The 19977-nt window shown below is 37.2% G+C and overlaps 2 protein-coding genes and 1 long non-coding RNA gene across 7 annotated transcripts in view; 1 reads left to right on the top strand and 2 right to left on the bottom strand.

Annotated features, from left to right (window-relative positions):
* The window catches only part of PKN2 (protein kinase N2), a 157442-nt gene extending 153540 nt beyond the window's left edge, over positions 1-3902 (top strand). For all 5 annotated transcript variants that reach the window (XM_005885314.2, XM_014532603.1, XM_014532604.1 and 2 more), the window contains exons 20-22: positions 664-771; positions 1198-1278; positions 1366-3902. In XM_005885314.2, coding sequence (XP_005885376.1) covers positions 664-771; positions 1198-1278; positions 1366-1569 — 393 coding nt within the window. In that variant the 3' untranslated portion in view covers positions 1570-3902. The remainder of the gene's footprint in view (positions 1-663; positions 772-1197; positions 1279-1365) is intronic.
* LOC106724603 lies at positions 2574-11121 on the bottom strand. Its single transcript, XR_001360454.1, has 2 exons — positions 10986-11121; positions 2574-4174 (listed from the first exon to the last, which is right to left on the bottom strand). It is a non-coding gene; the product is annotated as an uncharacterized LOC106724603 (long non-coding RNA).
* A 412-nt stretch (positions 11122-11533) lies between these two features.
* Positions 11534-19977, bottom strand: part of GTF2B (general transcription factor IIB) — a 36941-nt gene continuing 28497 nt past the window's right edge. The window contains exons 3-7 of the mRNA XM_005885313.2: positions 18560-18693; positions 16696-16842; positions 16434-16563; positions 14344-14625; positions 11534-12059 (exon numbers count right to left, since the gene is read on the bottom strand). Of these exons, the coding sequence (XP_005885375.1) occupies positions 11926-12059; positions 14344-14625; positions 16434-16563; positions 16696-16842; positions 18560-18693 (827 nt within the window). The 3' untranslated portion in view covers positions 11534-11925. The remainder of the gene's footprint in view (positions 12060-14343; positions 14626-16433; positions 16564-16695; positions 16843-18559; positions 18694-19977) is intronic.

Raw genomic sequence — 19977 nt, 5'->3', positions numbered from 1 at the left:
CTCGCTAGCCATGAGCTCGACTCAGGGCTTCTGGCTGCACGGCGCTTCCCCTGTGGGAGTGTACTGATCACCAGGGGGCAAGTCCTGTGCTGAGTGTCTGCCCCCTGGTGGTCAGTGCACTTCATAGCGACTGGTCGTTCCACCGTTCGGTCAATTTGCATATTAGCCTTTTATTATATAGGATGATTTGACCAAATTTGTTCAGGTCTGTGAAATAAATTTAAGGAATATTTCAGAAAGTATATAGCAGGGGTCCTCAAACTTTTTAAACAGGGGGCCAGTTCACTGTCCCTCAGACCGTTGGAGGGCCGGACTATAGTTTTAAAAAAAAACTATGAACAAATTCCTATGCACACTGCACATATCTTATTTTGAAGTAAAAAAACAAAACGGGAACAAATACAATATTTGTATTTGCATGTGGCCCGCGGGCCGTAGTTTGAGGACCCCTGGTATATAGTGTATCCTCTGGGCAATAGATATATATCTGTTGTAGCTTCTTTTGTCCTTATTTGTTGGGCGTTTTGGTGGTGGTGCTTTAGTTATGTGGTTTTTTGTTTTGTTTTGTTTTTCACTGCCTGGTTCTTGATTGTGCTTTGGATAGGTGATAAGTTTTCACTTTATTGAAAATTATTTTGACTTACTCAAAGATATTTCTTCTAGTCTCCCTTTCCTGGTGATGATGAAGAGGAGGTTTTTGACAGTATTGTAAATGATGAAGTAAGGTATCCAAGGTTCTTATCTACAGAAGCCATTTCCATAATGAGAAGGGTAAGAATTAATGGTTTATAAACTATTTAAACTTTTTATATTGAAGGACATTTCCCTGTAGAACTCTAGAAGTTGTTTTCCAGTTCATAGTTGCATGGTTTAGACCAGCCGTGGGCAAACTACGGCCCGCGGGCCATATCCGGCCCGTTTGAAATGAATAAAACTAAAAAAAAAAAGACCGTACCCTTTTATGTAATGATGTTTACTTTGAATTTATATTAGTTCACACAAACACTCCATCCATGCTTTTGTTCCGGCCCTCCGGTCCAGTTTAAGAACCCATTGTGGCCCTCGAGTCAAAAAGTTTGCCCACCCCTGGTTTAGACAAACACATACAAAAAGAAATCTAAATCTTTGTAGGTTATGAGAATCTTTATCAGTGAAGTTGCTGGTTTTATTTTACTTTTTAACTTTATGTTGTGTTAGCTATTAAGAAGAAATCCTGAGAGGCGCCTTGGAGCTGGTGAGAAAGATGCAGAGGATGTAAAAAAACACCCATTTTTCCGAGTAAGTATGAAAGTTTAGAATTTTTTCTGAAACTATAGCCATTAGGAGTAGGAAACTAAACTGGACATTTTATATTTTGTAATTCAGCTAATTGATTGGAGTGCTCTGATGGACAAAAAAGTAAAGCCGCCATTTGTACCTACCATTCGAGGACGGGAAGATGTTAGTAACTTTGATGATGAATTTACCTCAGAAGCACCTATTCTGACTCCACCTCGAGAACCAAGGATACTTTCAGAAGAGGAGCAAGAAATGTTCAGAGATTTTGACTACATTGCTGATTGGTGTTAAGTTCCTACCCACTGTGAAACCAAGCAGACTGACTACAAGATGACCTCTTAAAAATAGCAACTCTTCATTTGCTCTCTGTGCCACCAGTAGCTTCTGAGTCTGTTTTTTAAAACACATGAAGATTTGTTTTAAAGTACTTCTGATATCTTCTGAAAAGTAGCTTCTTGATAAATTCTCAATGTAAATCTGAGCACTGGAAACAGTTCCTTGAAGTTTAAGCTGAATGAACATCAGGCGTGAAAATCTATCACAGATGAATACTTTTGGATCAATAGTCTTTTTAAAAAAAAAAACAAATTTGCTCTTCTATAGTCCCTAGTTTGGCTGTATGCCTGCCTTAAGTGGAAGGAAAATGAATCAATTAACTTCACTTAGCTGAATTTTTTAAATGAAAAAAGGGTTTGGGATGCTGTTACTAGTCAGACATGATTCTGTTTGAATAAGGCAAATACTCTTATTTTTTTAAAGAAATAACTGAAATATCAAAAAAAAAAGTAGTGGTAGTTTGTGCACATTTTTAGGCCTTTTTTAATGAAATGAATTGATGTCTTGTTTTATAAATTTTTTATATTTATTAGGAGAAAACTTTTATTGCCTTATCTTTACCAACTATGTAACAGAACCTCACAGCTTTTCAACAGAGCTACTTGCCAAACACTTGTTTATTAAACCATGAAATGAACAGGAACAATTAAACATCAGCATTTACTTAAAATTTTAAGAACGAGAACTTCTGATTAGCCTGAACCAAGATACTGTGTTAACCTGTATGCATTCCCAAAGTCTAAACACTCAGCATGTTCAGTCATACCTTCCTCCAAAATCAGTGAACTCATTAGTGCTTCTTTTGATATTCATTGTACATTTATCAACCTAGTTCATCTTGTTCTTGTGTCTACTGTAGAAGGGAACTATATCTTTGTTAAAACATAGGGGTTATCATTGTATACATGCTGTGAACATGTATATGTGCAAGTTGTAATGTATTCTATGTTGGTTTATTATTTAATTTCACCACTTCATCACTTTGTACAGTGGCCAAGCAGACACCTCAAACTCCCGCATTTGTTAAGTGCATTTGTACATTTTAGGCCACTGGATCCAGATTTTATATTGGCAGTTACTAAGGGCAAAAGCAATATATTGTAACAGAATGTATAAATATTTTTGATAAAACAGTTTATATTTTATAAAAATTATAACACTAAAGCTGTACCTCAAAAGTCTCAAAAATAATTTGATCAAGTACTTTATACAACTTTTCAGAGGATCCTTTCGTGGCTTTTTAATGCTCTTATAGGAAAGTCTTTTTGTAAGCCATGACTTTTCCACTTGCCTGGAGTTTTGGATATTTTTGTTTGTTTGTTCATTTGTTTTTCCCTTCTAGTCCATGACTTCATTGTTTTTCCTTAGTTCAATAATAACATCTTTGATTCTGTGCTTAGCATATTAGGTTCATCATACCTCAGGAAAGCAAGTTATTAACTGAACATTCTGAAGTAACCATTTAATCACAGTGATCTCATGTCTTAAAAACTGTTCAAGTTTAAATCATGAGAAACACGAAAGCAGAGAGTTGAGCTGAAAACATTTATAAATATTTCAGCCTTGCTAGAGGGTGTTGGCATGTTTTTGCTGTACTCTGAGAACAATTCAAATGGTTCAGAGATAATTCATATTTCCTTTCAAGTTGATTATTACCCAAGATCCTTTGGGGGATAATCTTCTAGAAGGAGCAATATGTTGTTTCAAGTTATTTTTAAATGCCAGTTGACTTTTGGTAAAGGACAATAGAGGATCTTAGCTTAATTGCCTGGCTTTAATTTAAACAGTATTAACACAACATTTTAAAAAAACACTAAATACTTTTGAGGTACAGTCTTTTCACCTTTTCAGGTTCTCAAATATGTATAAAAAGCAATGTCTAAAATAGGCTTTTAGCATTAAAAACTGACAGCATTTTTGTAACTACACAATGTACAGAAATTTTTTTTTTAATTAAAGCCAATCACTAAAAAAAATTAGAGGGCAGGGTATATTCACACCAGTAAGCTGAAGAAAGCACTAATTTTTTCTGTAGTTTTAAACATATATATATATATTTTAGTCAGATTTAAAATTTTTAAACTCTATAGAGTGTAAATATATTTTGCTATTACTGTATGTGTAAGTGACTGCTCAAGCACTTTGTGAGGAAATTAAAATATTTTAGAATGGTACACTATGCATTCATATGAAATGTGCCTTTAATTATGTCATTCTAAGAAAAAAGTGTTTTGCAGTCATAAATTACCACAGATGCACAAATTAAAGTTTAAATAGATTGCAATTTGTAACTTTGGTTTTAAGTATTATTTCTTTTTGAAAATTTTACATTGATCAAAGTATGCGTTGGCTTTACTGTATTCAAGATCTCAAAGACGTTAACTTTAGTTAGCCTTCTTGCAAGTACTTTTTGTCCTGGGGAAGGGCAAAATCATGAAGAGTCACAGCAAGTTGTTCTCTTCACTGACAATAATGGGAAAATTTTGCATCTTACTCCTGTAAGGTCAGTAGCATCTTCTATTCAATGGATATTGATGGAATGCCTTCTGTGTACTAGACACTGAGGATAAAAGGTAGGAGGGAAACATCAAAGTCTTCATAAATAAAGAACAGTATGCATTCATGCTAAAATGTAAGCACCATATTATATGTACTTTTTTCATGTTTAAAGTTAACTTATTTTAAGACCTTACCTTTCAGAAAATAGGTTAATGTAAACAGAACATTAACATTTTATAGTCACTCAAAAATTACAAGTGACATATTTTAGAACAATAAAATTATCCATGCTGTTTCTGTAACACAAGTTGGGGGTCATAATGGAAATTGTTAATACAGGTTAATTAGGTAAATGCTACACTATAGATTCAAATCTAAGAAAATTTTTACAGGTGCTGCTTGTCTCCCCGAAAAACAGGGTGAGTATGAGAAACCCAAAGGAGCAAATAATTTAGAATTCTTATTTATCTACTAACTATATTTTGAGATCTAGTGTTTGTCTAAGATATTAACCTTATTGTGTGTATGCATATACATATACTGGTATATGTATATATATGTATGTATGTATAAATGTGCGTATATATATTTATAAACATGTATATAAATGTACACATATATTAATAGAGGTAAGCTTTTAAATAACTTCTCAGTGTTAAAAATCTTACATAATTGTCACTTCTAGTATTATGACTAAGGAAAAGCTCTAAGAAGACATCCATAATTTGAGGCATTTCTGGTTTTATTGAAGGTAGGAGTGGTCTCTGGCAACCCTTCACTCCCAACAGCAAACAAACTTGAGCATGAATCTGGACAAGCTAAGGCTTCAGATTAAGTTACTGAGTGCCTAAGCACAAAAGCGAGACTACTAAGAAGTTGGGACGGAAGCTGAGTCCACATAGTAGGCCAGAGAAGTAGGAAGTTGAAGAGGGTAAAAGCCAGAGTGGCAGGGAGCTGGTTTGGAAATGCAGACACCCGAAAGAAGTGGGGTTGCCCAGGATGGACTCCTCCAGCAATACCATTATGAGGACAACCTTGCAACAGCAGTAGAACTTACATTTTGTGCTAAAATCCTCAAGTTCTAATTTGAAAGTCACTCTCTTTCTAAAGTAGAATGAAATACTTTCTGAAGGAAAGCTTCTCAGGATGGGAACAAAGGCCTTTCACAAATTGAGGTTAAGTAAATACATGGTCTGGTGTTTAGTCGTTCACTAAGTATTGATCCCCTATTACTGGTCACCCGGCGTTGTGCTCGGTGCGGACAAGGCTCATGAAGTAGAGCCTACGGTTCATGAAGTAGGGGTACGTATACGTCACTTAGCAATGACATTAGTGTGATTCAGACTCCTCAAGGTGCTCTGGGAGTGCACCAGAGATCCAGGCAGGGAGTTAGTGAAGGGTTCTAAGTGGGGGAGGAAGATTTGAGTTTGCCACAGATGAGAGAACCTGGTACTTCTGAGGAAATGAGAATTCATTGTTCCTGGAGTGTGTGTATAAGCCGCAAGGAGAAGGTGAGTAGAGGTTAGGAAAGAAAGGGTCCTATTGTGCAGATGTTGTAGGCACTATTCAGGAGGTTATTTATCACAGGGCAGATCTAAATGTTATGGTACTGGAAGTGTGTGTACTTTTGGGGGGGTCCTCTTAATGAAATCCATGATAATAATATGGCTACTGTATTCAGAGCCTTGGGCCTGCACAGGTGCTCCTCAGATTTTTTTTGCTTTCTGATAAGTCACCTCTGCCTCAGAGCCGTGGAAACATCTTCAGCTCGGATGTGATTAGATTGCCATGTGGAGAAGGGTCAGAGGGTGCAAGACTGAAGGCAGGCACGAGCTTGGGGCCTCTTCAGCAATGGTGGGAAGTGATAAAGACATAAGCTAGGATATGGCACTTCGGTGTGAGAAAAAGTTGTATTCTGTTTAGGTGATAGAAACAAAGACTGGACTGACTTTATGTGGCCTAAGAGACCATATACTGACCCCATCACATGAATGTTCCCCACCAATGTGATTTCCACCCATCCTTCAAGGGCCTTTTTCAAGTAAAAAGTTATAGGGCTTTTTGTTTCTCTGTTTTTTACATTTTGTGCCCTGCTCTTTCCACACAGGCAGAATGAGTGTTTCCTCTTCTCTGACCCCCTTGGCCTCTGCACACACCTCCGTCTTGTCTAATGCATCAGTGCAGGGTATGCTTTATTCACCTCTAGTATCTTGCATCTCCAGGGTCTACATAGTGGAGAATAAATGGCTGCTTTTTTCTATACAAAGATTTTAAAATATTAACCCTTTGAGCGCCAACCAATATCCTAGGAACTATGCTAAAATTGCCAAGGCATTTTTGCTGATTTTACAGCAGTTTAGGAAAAAAATTATGAATCGCAAGTAAATGAAGTTACATATTCAAAAACTTAAGGAAACCTTTACTACATTTGTTTTCATCTTTGACATATATTGTTTGCTGATTGTATTATAAAATACTAGTAGAAAAAAAAAATTGCCTATAGCGCTCCCGGCACTTTTGGCAAAAGACAGGATGAGCGCAATCGCGCTCCCCGGCACTCAAAGGGTTAAGTATTAGTGATTGAGATCCAGCCTCAGATCAGTTGTTGATGTGAGTTGCAAGTGGGCTGCAATATAACAAGGGTGTTCCTCTGACAAGAGCCACTTCTTGTTTAAGTTCAGTCCTTCTGGACCTACAGAGAACTTCCACATTCATGCTGTCACTTGAAACTAGAGGCATTTTGAAAATCAGCACATGGAGGGTAGCAAGAGGCCTGGGACTAGTCCTCATTTTGCTAGTCTCTAGTAGTATGACGCAGGACAAGTTATTTCACCTTGCTAGTGACATAGCATTTCACCTTAATGTCTTCGTCTGTAAAATGAAAGAGTTAGAGTAGGGCATTCATTTGTACCTTCCTTTTCAAACAAAATCTTCAGTGGTACTCCAACACATAATTGGAGCAGAAGCGAGCCGGGGGCTATTTCTGAGGTCTTCTATGGAAGACCCTGATGTACACCGTTCGATGTCCATGCTGCTTGGAGGGCCTTCAAGAGACTTTAGAGTGGCCATTGAATATCCATCATCTCCAATATGCAGTAGAAGAAAACGGTGATAGACTAAAGCACAGTTAAAATGTGTTATCAGGGCCAAAATCTAGACCCATGATGTGTACTGAAGAGCAGACCACCCCTCAGATGAATAAACTAAAACAGTAGAAGTCGATTACACAGTAGATATTTGTTGGGCCTCAGCAATGTAGGAGGAGGTTGAAAGCTCTTGGTCCATCATTGACTTGTCTGGTGTCTCATAGCCATGTAGTGGAAGGAACCACAGATGCAGTAAGGGCATTCCAGAGAAATCTCTGACAGATACAGCTAGTCTGATAAAATACCTTCAGTAAGGTATTCAATGTGATAAATGTGTTCATCTGGAAGCTCCGTATAACTTTTACATCATAGACCTGCCTTGTGGAACAGTATAGATCACCCTAGCCTCTCCAGCATCTCTAAGAGCTGTAGACCCAATTCTTTTATGGTTTTTACTTTGTCACTTATGTCAATTTAAAGCAAACTGTCATTTGACAGAATCTCAAATTCAACAGGGCATCACTTCTAGTTCTTGCTCTTGCTGTTACTTAGCATACCAGTGATATTCTTTCTCAGAGCTCTCAAACATTTATCCTTTCATAGGCTGTTGCAGATGAGAGAAAGCATGAGAATTATTCTGATATTCTGCAGAGGAAAAGCTTTATGCTCATATTTTCCCTCCTTTTTCACCAAGTGCAAGCTTGAGCATCCTAGAATGGCAGTGAAAAGTCCCCCTGGCCAAGAAATGCCAGCAAGAATTATGAATGGAAGTGTATGTTTGTGAGAGATGCTGGGGCCTCTGGGGCTAGAGATCAGCTGAATGATGTGTTTGCAGCGACACCTTGAAATCTTGAGATCCTGATGAAAGGAGTATGCATGTGTAAATATCCGGGAGGGAGAGAGTGGAGAGGGGACCTTTCAGGAGGTCCATAAGTGGCAGATGAGATTAAAACTCCAGCAACAGGAAAAGTCAGGGCCATTGACAATTGGAAATATTGGCATGGGCACGGAGGCCTCTGGCTGGATTAGGACCAGATGGGTAATAGGCTGACCCCCTTCAGCTGTTCATCTTGATAATTAAAGTAAATCTTGCACCTGCGATACAAAATTAGCTTAGAAACCAAAGACAACCATGGGTAAAGTACATGTGTTGCTTTGAACACAAAGGCTTACTATCAAGAGGCATCTTGTTTAAGAAGCATTTATTTTGGAAGAAGTAAAGAACAACTTGTAGCAGTGATGGCGAACCTTTTGAGCTCGGCGTGTCAGCATTTTGAAAAACCCTAACTCAACTCTGGTGCCGTGTCACATATAGAAACTTTTTGATATTTGCAACCATAGTAAAAAAAAGATTTATATTTTTGATATTTATTTTATATATTTAAATGCCATTTAACAAAAAAATCAACCAAAAAAATGAGTTTGCGTGTCACCTCTGACACGCATGTAATAGGTTCGCCATCACGGACTTATAGCTATTAACTCCTTGACACCTGGACTGGTTTTTAAATATTTTAAAAACTCAACTCTGAAGAGCTTTCCCCAAGAAGCCAGATAAAAGTGTTGCTTTGAATAATTCTGTTAATCTTAGTAATTGAACAGAATTTTATTTGGAAGCTACAACTAAAGTTCATCTTGAGGCAGCCTCCTAAGTTTCAATAGTGGGTTTAGTAGAAAGAGCACTGGATTGAGGGATCGAGAGACCTGAGTTAGTCCCACCTCTTGCTACGGTGAACTTGGACAGAACTTGCGGTTTCTCTGCATGTCTCTGATCTACAAAATGGGGGTATTGGACCAGAGGGCTCAACCTTAGAATCCATGAAACAATCCAATCCTTGCACTCAGTGTAATAGCAGAGATTGTCAATGAAAGTGGCTTCCAGTGTCTTCCCCCCACTCCTTCTCTTTTTGGGTAACTCTGTTTTAAATACCCGGATGGAAGGAGCCATATTAACCAAGATTTCAACTGCTTTAAAAATGTTAGAATGCACAGGAGGGATCCACTTCATCATGGCTCACTCCTATTCCTAACTTGCTAAAATGTAGGCAGCTATGAATGAGGTGGGTGTAGGCAGAAGCTGGCTGCTATGAACGAGGTGGCTGTCCACCTATGTATGAGGAGTTTTTCATACCTCAAGATGAGTAAAAGTCATAACCAATCGTTGGTTTAGAATGTATTATATTTTAAGTACAGTAGTTCTCCACCCATTCGTGAGGGATGTATTCCAAGAACTCTAGTGGATGCCTGAAACCTCGGATAGTACCAAATCTTACATATACCATGTGTTTTTTTTTCTGTACATACACACCTATTTATATAAAGCTTAACTTATAAATTAGGCACAATAAGAGATTAATAGCCATAAGCATAAAATAGAACAATTATAACAATATACCACTGTAATAAAAGTTATGAGTGAGATCTCTCTCAAAATACCTTATTGTAATCATCCCTTCCTTGTAGTAAACGGTGCCACTTGTTTCAGGGGATTCCTTGCTGAAGTCTGCATACAGGCTCAGTGCCATCAATCAAAACATGTTTTCTATTCATGTCTTCCACCCACAAATTTAAAGCCTTTTCCATCTTAACCACTCTGTGGCCATAACTTTTGCAGTTTGAGGTGCGACAGTAAAGCTAGCACAAATTTCTTTTTCCTCCATCTGCCACCTGAATTATTTCTACACTTGTTTTTGAGCTTGCCAATTCTCCATGTGGCCTGTTCTATTTCAGTGCTTTCTGATGCGTTTTCCATCTCATTTTTAAGCTCCAGAATTTGATTCTTTTTTTATAGTTTAAATATCTTTGGTAAAAGTACTCCTTTATCCATTAATTTTATTCCTGAACCCATCGAACTGAACTGCATTTCTGAGTTTTCTTATATCTTGAGTTTCTTCATGGCTATTTTGAATTTTCTATCATTTAGATCACAGTCTTCCATGACTCTTGAGCTTTTGTTGTTTCTGCAGAAACCAAACTTGGTTGTTCAAGTTGGCTGATGTGTGTTCTACCAGCACATTTGAGATAGTGAACACTTTTCTTAAGGACTAGTTTGCTTTCAATAATTCAGCAGGTTGATAGGTCTTTCATTTTCCAGTAGATGGCACTAGTTTTGGGTTTTTTTTTCTTACCAGCACTACTGGTGCCTCAAAGGTCATGGTAGGGGGTATCCCAGTGGCCCCTGGAGTCACTGTCTGGATGTTAGGGTGGTGGGTGTTCCTGCTGTGTCCCTGTCATTTGGATCTCGGGGAACTACCACCATCGTGGGGGAATGTGGTGGGTGAAAAGGAGCTGGGTTCATGAGCCTGCCACACAGTTACCTGGTTCCCTCTGTGTGCAGGTGCCTCTGTGCTGCAGCCCTGAGGGCATTGACCAGTTGCAGCTGCTCCCAGGCTCCATCATATGGCAGGAGGGAGCTGGATTCTCCAGTGCTGGCACTGCTTCTGCTCTTTACCCTCCAGTGAGCATAGTGTGGGGGCCACACCCTGACTTAGCTGGAGAAAAGGCGTTATTTGTTGGTCTTCGCTTACATTGCCTAGCAGTCAAGTGACCTTAAATCAGTGTTCCTCAAAGAGTGATATGCAAAACACCTACACATCACAATCACCTGAGGGTAGGGTGCTTATTAAAAAAATTCCTGGACATTATCAGGCCAAATCTCCATTTAAAATATTCTTTACCCTATGAGTATCCCAATCAGTAAAAGTAACAAAGAATTATGGATATGCAGATTTTATAAAATGAAACGTTAAGATCTGAAAATTGAAATTTGTTGCTCTATTTATTTACCAGCATCTTCTCTGCTCAATCTCATGGAGGAAAACGCATTCTTATCAAGGCAGTGCCTTTCAGTGTCCAGTTCATCACTTCTTGCCTTTTTTTTTTTTAATCCTCACCCGAAGATATTTTTTCCATTATTAGAAGAGTGGAAGGGAGGGGAGGAGAGAGAAAGAGAGAGGAACACCATGTGAGAGAAACAATTAGTGACCAGGGCCAGGGATCGAAACCCACAACCCTTTGGTGCACAGACTGAGGCCTTAACCACTGAGCAACATGGGCCAGGGCACTTCTTGCTTTTTAATACATACATAGGGTGTCCCCAAAAATGTATACACACATTTTGAATAACTATAAAGGCAGTTTATGAAAATATACTTTATTTTCAAAGTTAAGCCATCAGCTGTTAGAGTGTATATACATTTTTCTGGAACACCCTATATAAATTATAAGCCACACAAACACTTAAAACTACAAACTTGTTCTTGTTGTCAACAGCCATTGCTAGTTCCATGACTTTATTAAAATTTAAAAAAAATAACATGAAACAACTAAATATATATTTCTTAAACAAAAAACAAGGACTTCTATCAGCTTTATTAGCTACAATAATATGCCTTATTTGTAATTATAAATTATAAATTACATATAACATGTAATTATAACAAAAACTTTAGTTTTGAAAAACATTTTATTCAAGACTTACATAATTTCAAATATCTTCCAAAATAGTTTCTAAATAGCTAAAAAAGAAAGCAAATTCAATAAGAAATTTAAATCATTAAATATGTTTTACTAGTATATACATACATAATGCCAAGCAATTAACATTAGCCCTGGAATGCGTACCATTTCTTTTTCCTTATTAAAGGCTCAATCCAGCACTTTATATACGCTATGTACAATAGGCAAAGTTCAGTGACCACAAGAGTTTGACATTAGCTGCCTCAATTTATAATTGGGGTAGTTTGTCAACAGGGGTGTCAAATTTGAAGTCTGGAGGAAACAGATCTGGGGCCCGAGGATAGATTAGTCTGTAGGACTGCCTGATTGTAACATCAGCAACACCAGCAATATCTCCAATTTCTAAAAGACAAAAAATAAAAATATTAAAAGTATAACTTCTATCCTACCTACATTCTACTACCTAAATTTCAATTTGTGAGATACAGTTGTATAAAATGTCAAAGTGAAAAACAAAACCAAAGCTATTGTTTTTTAAAAATCAATAATGGAATTATATACTAAAAGTCAAAAGCAGGGCTAAAGTTATTACTGGTATTACCCTATTACCTCAAAGGGTTATCATCAGTATTAAAAGTTTTACTACATGTAAAACATTTGAACAATGCTCAGGGCATAGCACTGCAAGTGGCAACCATTATATTGGCCTTCATATTTGAAACTGACATCTCCTTTTTCTTCACAATAAACCTTTTTGAGGATCATAGAAGTAATCCATGAATGCATTCTTGTGAAGAAATTAACTTTATTATTTAAAGTTCCCTTGCAACATCTCCCTCTTCTGTTATGAGGCTAAAGCCAAAAAGGGATCATACTATAAATATTGTTCTAAAACTTTTTCCTACTTATTACATCAGAGATCACACAGCTGAATATAACAGCACAATGTAGATGTGTTTCGCTATTATAAACACAGTTGAGCATATATATTCTCTATTATAAACAGTTGATACTTGTTCTCTATCCTGATTTCTGGGCCTCATCCTCTGGAAATTCTGTTTCTTTGTTATGGGGTGGGGCCACAACATTAGTAACAAAGAAACAGAATTTCCAGAGGATGAGGCCCAGAAATCAGGATTTTAAAAAGATTCCCAGGTGATTCTAATGTGCAGCCAAGGTTGAGAACCACTGGCCTAGACTAGAGTATAGAAAGGAGTGGATACAATTTAACCCTTCAAAGTAGTTACCACTTTTTTTCTTCTTTTTATTAAAAGAAATCCTAAAGGACTACCACTTGACAATTATTTGTTTAGTTATAAATAATTAAAATGGATGTTTAAAACATGCCTTTTAATAAAAACTCAAATAAATGAGGTTTTACATTTTCAGTGATAGCTGGTGTGCAGCTAACTGATTTTGAATTTCCTTATGCATTACATCGTTTTAGACATAGATACCGATGAATGTCAACTATGTGAATATGAACTTACAGGAAGAAAAGGGCCTTAACTTTCAACAAAACATTTAGTCTAAAACACAAGTAGAAGAAAGTGTCTGGATAAAATTTTTGTGTTGTTGATTAGAATAAACTTTACAACTAGGAATCAGTAAGGACCACCTGTGCCTAGCTTCAGCTTATAAATTCTACCAGAAGACTCAAAATTTCCTTAAAAACATGAGTGGCCTGACCAACGTGGCTCAGTGGTTGAGCATTGACCTATTAACCAGGAGGTCACAGTTCCATTCCCGGTCAGGGCACATGCCCAGGTTTCGGGCTCAATCCCCACCGGGGGGCGTGTAGGAGGCAGCCGATCAATGATTCTTTCTCATCATTGATGTTTCTATCTCTCCCTCTCCCTTCATCTCTGAAATCAATATATATATATATAAAGAAATATGAGTGGAGGCCAAAGGCAATCAGGGCACATTTAAATAACAAATGGTGACTTATTCCTGATCATTCTTCTATATCATTTACTACTTTTATGATAGGGAAACATGGCCTAAGCCGATGTGAAAGGCTATTCCGAATAGGGTATTATAGTTATTGCAGTAAGTAATTTCATTACCACACTTTTACATATTTAACTGCTCTTTTTTCTTTATGAATCTTTTTGAGGATCACAGAATGAATGAATTCATACTTATAAAGAAATTCACTAACACTTCTGTTTGAAAACAATGCTAAATTAAAAAATGGCTTTACAGTGTATAAGGTGGAAACTACTTATGCCAAGTGTTTTCATTAGGAGACTGTGAATACTGTACAAAAGGAGACAGAATAGGCTTCACAGACTGTTACAGCCTGATTGCCAGGCGGTGAGAAACAAGGCATGGCCCTCCTCTCAAGATTTAAAAAAGTAAGTTTTGAGGAGGGGGAAAGAAAACTATTCAAAATAACCAGGAAAATGTGGGGGAGGGAGGGAGGGAGGAAAAAGTCTAAATATTAAGCATGTACAAACTAAAACTAATTCAAATGAGAAAAAAGATTAAGTCTATACAAAGGCTAAACCTCCAAACATTTTTATATATGAGCTCCTAAGAAGGGAAATACTCTATTTTCTTAAGTTATGATGGTATGGAACTACCTCTTAAAGTGGGTTCTGGATATTTACCTGCTTCATATCTAAAATGGAACTAACCATGACATGCTACAGCCACCATGGTTTTATCACTCCTCTCCTACCTTTTTGGGTCCTCTTCTCAGCTGATGCCTGTGAGGCCATGTAAATGGCTGCTGCCGCCACAGATATCGGGCTCCTTCCAGGCACCAAGTCCAGTTCCACAGCTTTACGGGCTATATGTGTAGCTGCCATCTGCACTTGCTTAGGAAGACAGAGGTTGGAACAAAACCTGGACATGAAGTCCCCAGTTGTAATCAAATCCACACTGGTTTCTAAAGCTTTCAAAATAAGTTTAAAACATCGACCAATTTCTTTCTTAGAAATTCGTGATACGGCACATATTTCTAAAAGAAAAAAAAATAGATAAATACATCTATATAAGTCATATAGTTCATTTTAAAAATATCATTTCAGATTACAAAAGTAATACATTCTAATAGCAAAAATTCCAACCATGCCTTACAGATGAATCCCTAATCATCTCCATACTTCCCTTAGAGCAGCGGTTCTCAACCTGTGGGTCACGACCCCATTGGGGGTCGAATGACCCTTTCACAGGGGTCGCCTAAGACCATCGGAAAACACATATATAATTACATATTGTTTTTGTGATTAATCACTATGCTTTAATTATGTTCAATTTGTAACAATGAAAATACATCCTGCATATCAGATATTTACATTACGATTCATAACAGTAACAAAATTACAGTTATGAAGTAGCAACGAAAATAATTTTATGGTTGGGGGTCACCACAACATGAGGAACTGTATTAAAGGGTTTCGGCATTAGGAAGGTTGAGAACCACTGCCTTAGAGCTAATTTAAATTTCCTGTTAATTTAAATGTTTATCAAACTTGAAGGACATTTTTTCCCCAAGGTTAAATGCAGATCTTTTTTATTTTTTTTAAATCCTCACCCAAGGATAGTTTTTCCATTGATTTTTAGAGAGAGTGGAAGGGAGGAAGGGATGGGGAGAGAAACATCCATGTGAAAGAGACATATTGACTGGTTGCCTCCCGTTCCCATATGAGCTCCGACCAGGGCCAGGGATCGAACCTGCAACCCAGGTTCGTACCCTTCACTGGGAACTGAACCTGTGACCCTTAGATGCGAGAACCAACGCTCTATCTATTGAGCCACACCGGCCAGCACTTAAATGCAGGTCTTAATATTTAAAAATATTAATGTACCTGAAGGTTCAATTTATGTAAATAATATTCTTCAAGCAATCAAAAACTTCTTTGATATTTATATATTAATCTATAAGGAATATGTATCAAGGAGATAAAAAAATACTCAAGCTAAACAAAGAATGCTTCTCCAGCTACACAATGTCTTATGTACATGCTATCCCTGTGATTATAGGCTGCAGCAAAACAAAATAAAATATATGAGCCTGTTGGTCTAAAAATTCAACTACCAAGCACTTTAAAAATAAATTTAACAAAAGCCTTAGTTTCACTTGTAATAAAAAAGATGATAAAGGCCACTGCCTCTTCATATTGATGTAAGAAAATGTAAAAATTAAACATTCACAGATAAATAAAGGGTAATTATAGTCTTAAGCCAAAACGAACCCTGGCAGTTAAAGTCAGTATACGCATCACAGCAATACTGAATAAGTGGTCACGTATTCATAGGTAAACTGCAAACTGGATGAAAAATACTAGTTCTCTCAAAGTCTCCAACTTAAGTGTGAAAGTGCAAATTGCATAACTCAGGATAAAAAATGTCACTGATGCTTTTTAAGGGTTGACTCCCTCACTTGTAGAGACGTGGCTATATGTGGAAACTGTTTTCTATGCATCAAAAATTTACAGACTCACTACAGAGTCCTACTCTGGTTTATAATAACAGGCTTCAAAACGTACAAAAGTTCTAATTGCCAAGGAACACAGGACAGGGCTCACTCACATGGACTAAAATGACTTTACATGAGAAAACCGCCTGAAAAGAACATCGTCAATTAAATCCCATAATTAATTTTTGTCAAGGAACAAAAATAAACAGGCATTTGGAAACTGTATTTAGGTGGATTACTGGATATAACCACAAAGACACAACATAGCACTACTTAACGTGTCAAAGCTGCCTGACTTTGGTAATATGATATAGATAAGACTTTTATTTAGGCAACTGAAAACTTACCTTTAAATGTCCTAGGAACCCCTTCTTGTCTACAGGCAATATAGAGACACGCAGAAGCTATGGCATCATTAGCTCTTCCCTTCAGGCTCTTCTGTTCATACACTTGCTTGAATAAATTATTTGTTCGATCCTTCAAAACAGAGAAACTAAGTTTAATTAACTCTAGGCCATTTAATTAGTTGCAATATCAAAATTTTATGTGTTCATTAAATTATGCTAAGTCAATGCCAGAATGGCTTAAAGGAGACAGACAGGAACTTACAACTATATTTCTAGGGAGGTTGATTCTGTCTGCCATGGTAGTGATTTCCTTGAACGCATTCATCATGGCCCGATCAGAACTACTCATTGTTCTCCGATTCTGGTACTTAGAATTGCCAAATTCATCAAAACTTGCAGCTCCGGTGCCCTATAAAACAAAGTTTTATAACTTTATATGCAAAATTTTGAAAATCTGAATGAACAATTTCTGAGAAAACAGAACTCATATGATCTGACTCCACATGCCCAAGAAACCTACCCTGTGTAACCTTTCTGTTCTTCCAGGTAAAATGGTTTTAGGAATGTTTTCTATCAAATACTTTAAATGTAAAAATATCTATTGAGAATCTAATAATATAAATTATCATATTAAAAGACTACAGAGAAACTCAAATGATCATCTCTAAAGGTACTAAAAAAAAGGTCTAGTAAACAAAACTCAAAACCCGTTAAAAAAAATCTGATAAAACACTAAAAATGGGTACTTCTTCATATTAGAAAATCACTCTCCCAGGCCCAAAGCCAGCAAGATGATTAACAGAGAAAACATCTGCAGCATTACATTTGTCAGAAGACAAAGGCACTTCTTACCTCCACATTGTAGCAGTGTACTAGGAGAACTAGCTAATATGTAATTATAATTATATAACCATTATATAAATTATATTAGTATAATTATATTAAAATTAGGCAAGAGGAAAATTAGAAGTACAAATTTATGAAGTAATCAACCAGTTAGAAGAAAATGAAAGAAAATTAGTTGCAATCTTACATCTGAAAATGTCCTTAGTATACTTTTTCCAGCCTGTAAGACTAAAGCAAATACAGATATCAACTACTTAAAAGATATTTCTGGTCCTAACCGGTTTGGCTCAGAGGATAGAGCGTTGGCCTGTGGACTCAGGGGTCCCAGGTTTGATTCCGGTCAAGGGCATGTACTTTGGTTGCGGGCACATCCCCAGTAGGGAGTGTGCAGGAGGCAGCTGATCGATGTTTCTCTCTCACTGATGTTTCTAACTCTCTGTAAAAAAATCCCTCTCCCTTCCTCTCTGTAAAAAAATCAATAAAATATATATATTTTTAAAAAAAGATATTTCTGAACACTGTAATCTTTTAAACCTAGTATACACTATGCTTTTCAAATTTGATATGTAATGTATACAGCATAAAAAAATAATTAATGACCTGCTTTTTCACGTTACTTTATTAAAAATAGACTGTGCAGTAGTATAGGTTAAGTACTAAAATAGCATACACTTCCTTGATTAGTCCTTTGGAATATTGCTAGTACTATTTCCAATTCAGATACCAGAGCAAAAAAGAGCCAGGTTGCCAGGACGGTTATGCTACTATCCTATGTAATAGCAGCAGCTACCATTAATTGAACACATAATACATGTTGTTATAAATACATCACATATATTCCCATGTAATCTTCAATATCTCTATGAAGTAGTAGTATTCTCACTTTACTGATGAAAAAATGTAAAGCTTAGGTAAGTATTTCCAATACTAGAAAATAGGCTATATTGAGTTCCAATTTGTTGTAGGTGGTATAAAAGGAAAAGACATTACTAGTGTTCTAGGAGCATACCAATATGTACTCACAGAGACCATACTATGCTCAACCTAATTTTTGTGCAAAATGTGCTTCATGAAAACAAGGGCTGGAGATATTAAGGCTCTGATTTTGAGCTGTTGGCCTCCCCTTTACAATGGAAGCAATGCATAAGGCAACCATCATTCTCAATGGTATTACTGGCAAATCTCATTCTCAGGACAAGACTGCTCACTGAGGCAGTGACTGATGCCTCTGCAAAGTTCCCCAACTCCCAGGTTTCTGGTCAGGCCTCACTTGGTATTACCTTGCCAATCATGGTAGACAAATCTCGATCACTCAGAAGAGGATTCTGAGAATCTCCAACTCGAGATGGATCTTTTGTTGCTTTATCATTGCTGAAAGTTCTCCATTCAGATCCCACATCGATAACCCGGTCACCTAAGAATATAAGCACAAATCTAAATAGTCTTGGCAAGACAGGGTTTACTTAACACTGTCTAAAATGCCCAACGCAATGCTTTTATTCCCAGAAAATTTCAATATGGACATCTAGGCTCCAGCTTAAGTATCATGTCTCAGACATTTGTCCTAAAGCATTCCTTTAATTGTTGTGCCAGCCCAATAATTACCCTCTAAAAATCTCATGCTATAATTAGTCATATTCTAATTCTAAGAAGAAAAAAGACTTAAGACAAATAACAAAATAAACCTATTTATATGTGAAACAAAGATAAAATAGTATAATGATTCTGAACAAAAGTTTGCACAAAATGTGCAACAGGCATGAAAGAAACATTAGAAAACACTGTTCACAATGGTATCAATGAGCACAGCCTAATTTAAAAAAATACTAAGTTTTCACAGGAAATGCTTTGCAAAGAACTACGCCTATGCTTGTTTTGGTAAATATTTAATAAAAAATATTTTTGGCTAAATAATTTATAAATAACAAACTTTAAGCCTAGAATCAGTGAGAAGAAAGCCAAGTAGACTACACACACACACACACACTAGACGCCTCCTCAGCCCAGCCTGCACCCTCTCCAATCCGGGACCCCTTGAGTGTTGTCCGACTGCCGGTTTAGGCCTGATCCCAGGCCCGGCAGTCGGACATTCCTCTCACAATCCTGGACCCCCCTCCTGCCAGCCTGGTCGCCTCTCACACACCCCCACCCCCCACCGGCCTGGTTGCCCCATGCAGCCTGCTGTTCAGTCATTTGGTCGTCCCTCACTAACCCACCAGCAGGCCTGGTCACCCCATGCAGCCTGCTTGTTCAGGAGAGACAGAAATCAGTTACCTCAGCAATTAAAAGATGTTCTGGTGCTGACAGTAAATTAATAGAATGCTCAAGAGTGTAGACTCTATCACTTGTTGCTTAGCCTTGGACAGATTACCTCATTTCTGTGCCTTTACTTCCTCGGCTTTAAATTTTCCCAATAACCTTACATTTTAAAGATTGTAAAGATTAAACTGTAAGCTAATACAGGTATAGTGCATGAGGACTGCTTTAAAAGCAGTTCAGAGAAACCAAGATGGCGGCATAGGTAAACACCGGAAATTGCTGCCTCGCACAACCACTTCAAAAATACAACTAAAAGACAAAACGGACATCATCCAGAACCACAGGAAGGCTGGCTGAGTGGAAATTCTACAACTAGAAGGAAAGAGAAAAGCACACTGAGACTTAGAGGAGGTGTGGAAGTAAAGTGCAGAGGTACAGA

The sequence above is a fragment of the Myotis brandtii genome, unplaced genomic scaffold (genome assembly GCF_000412655.1).
Source record: "Myotis brandtii unplaced genomic scaffold, ASM41265v1 scaffold90, whole genome shotgun sequence".
In the NCBI taxonomy this organism is placed as follows: Eukaryota; Metazoa; Chordata; class Mammalia; order Chiroptera; family Vespertilionidae; genus Myotis; species Myotis brandtii.
This window is presented reverse-complemented; position numbering and strand designations above follow the sequence as displayed.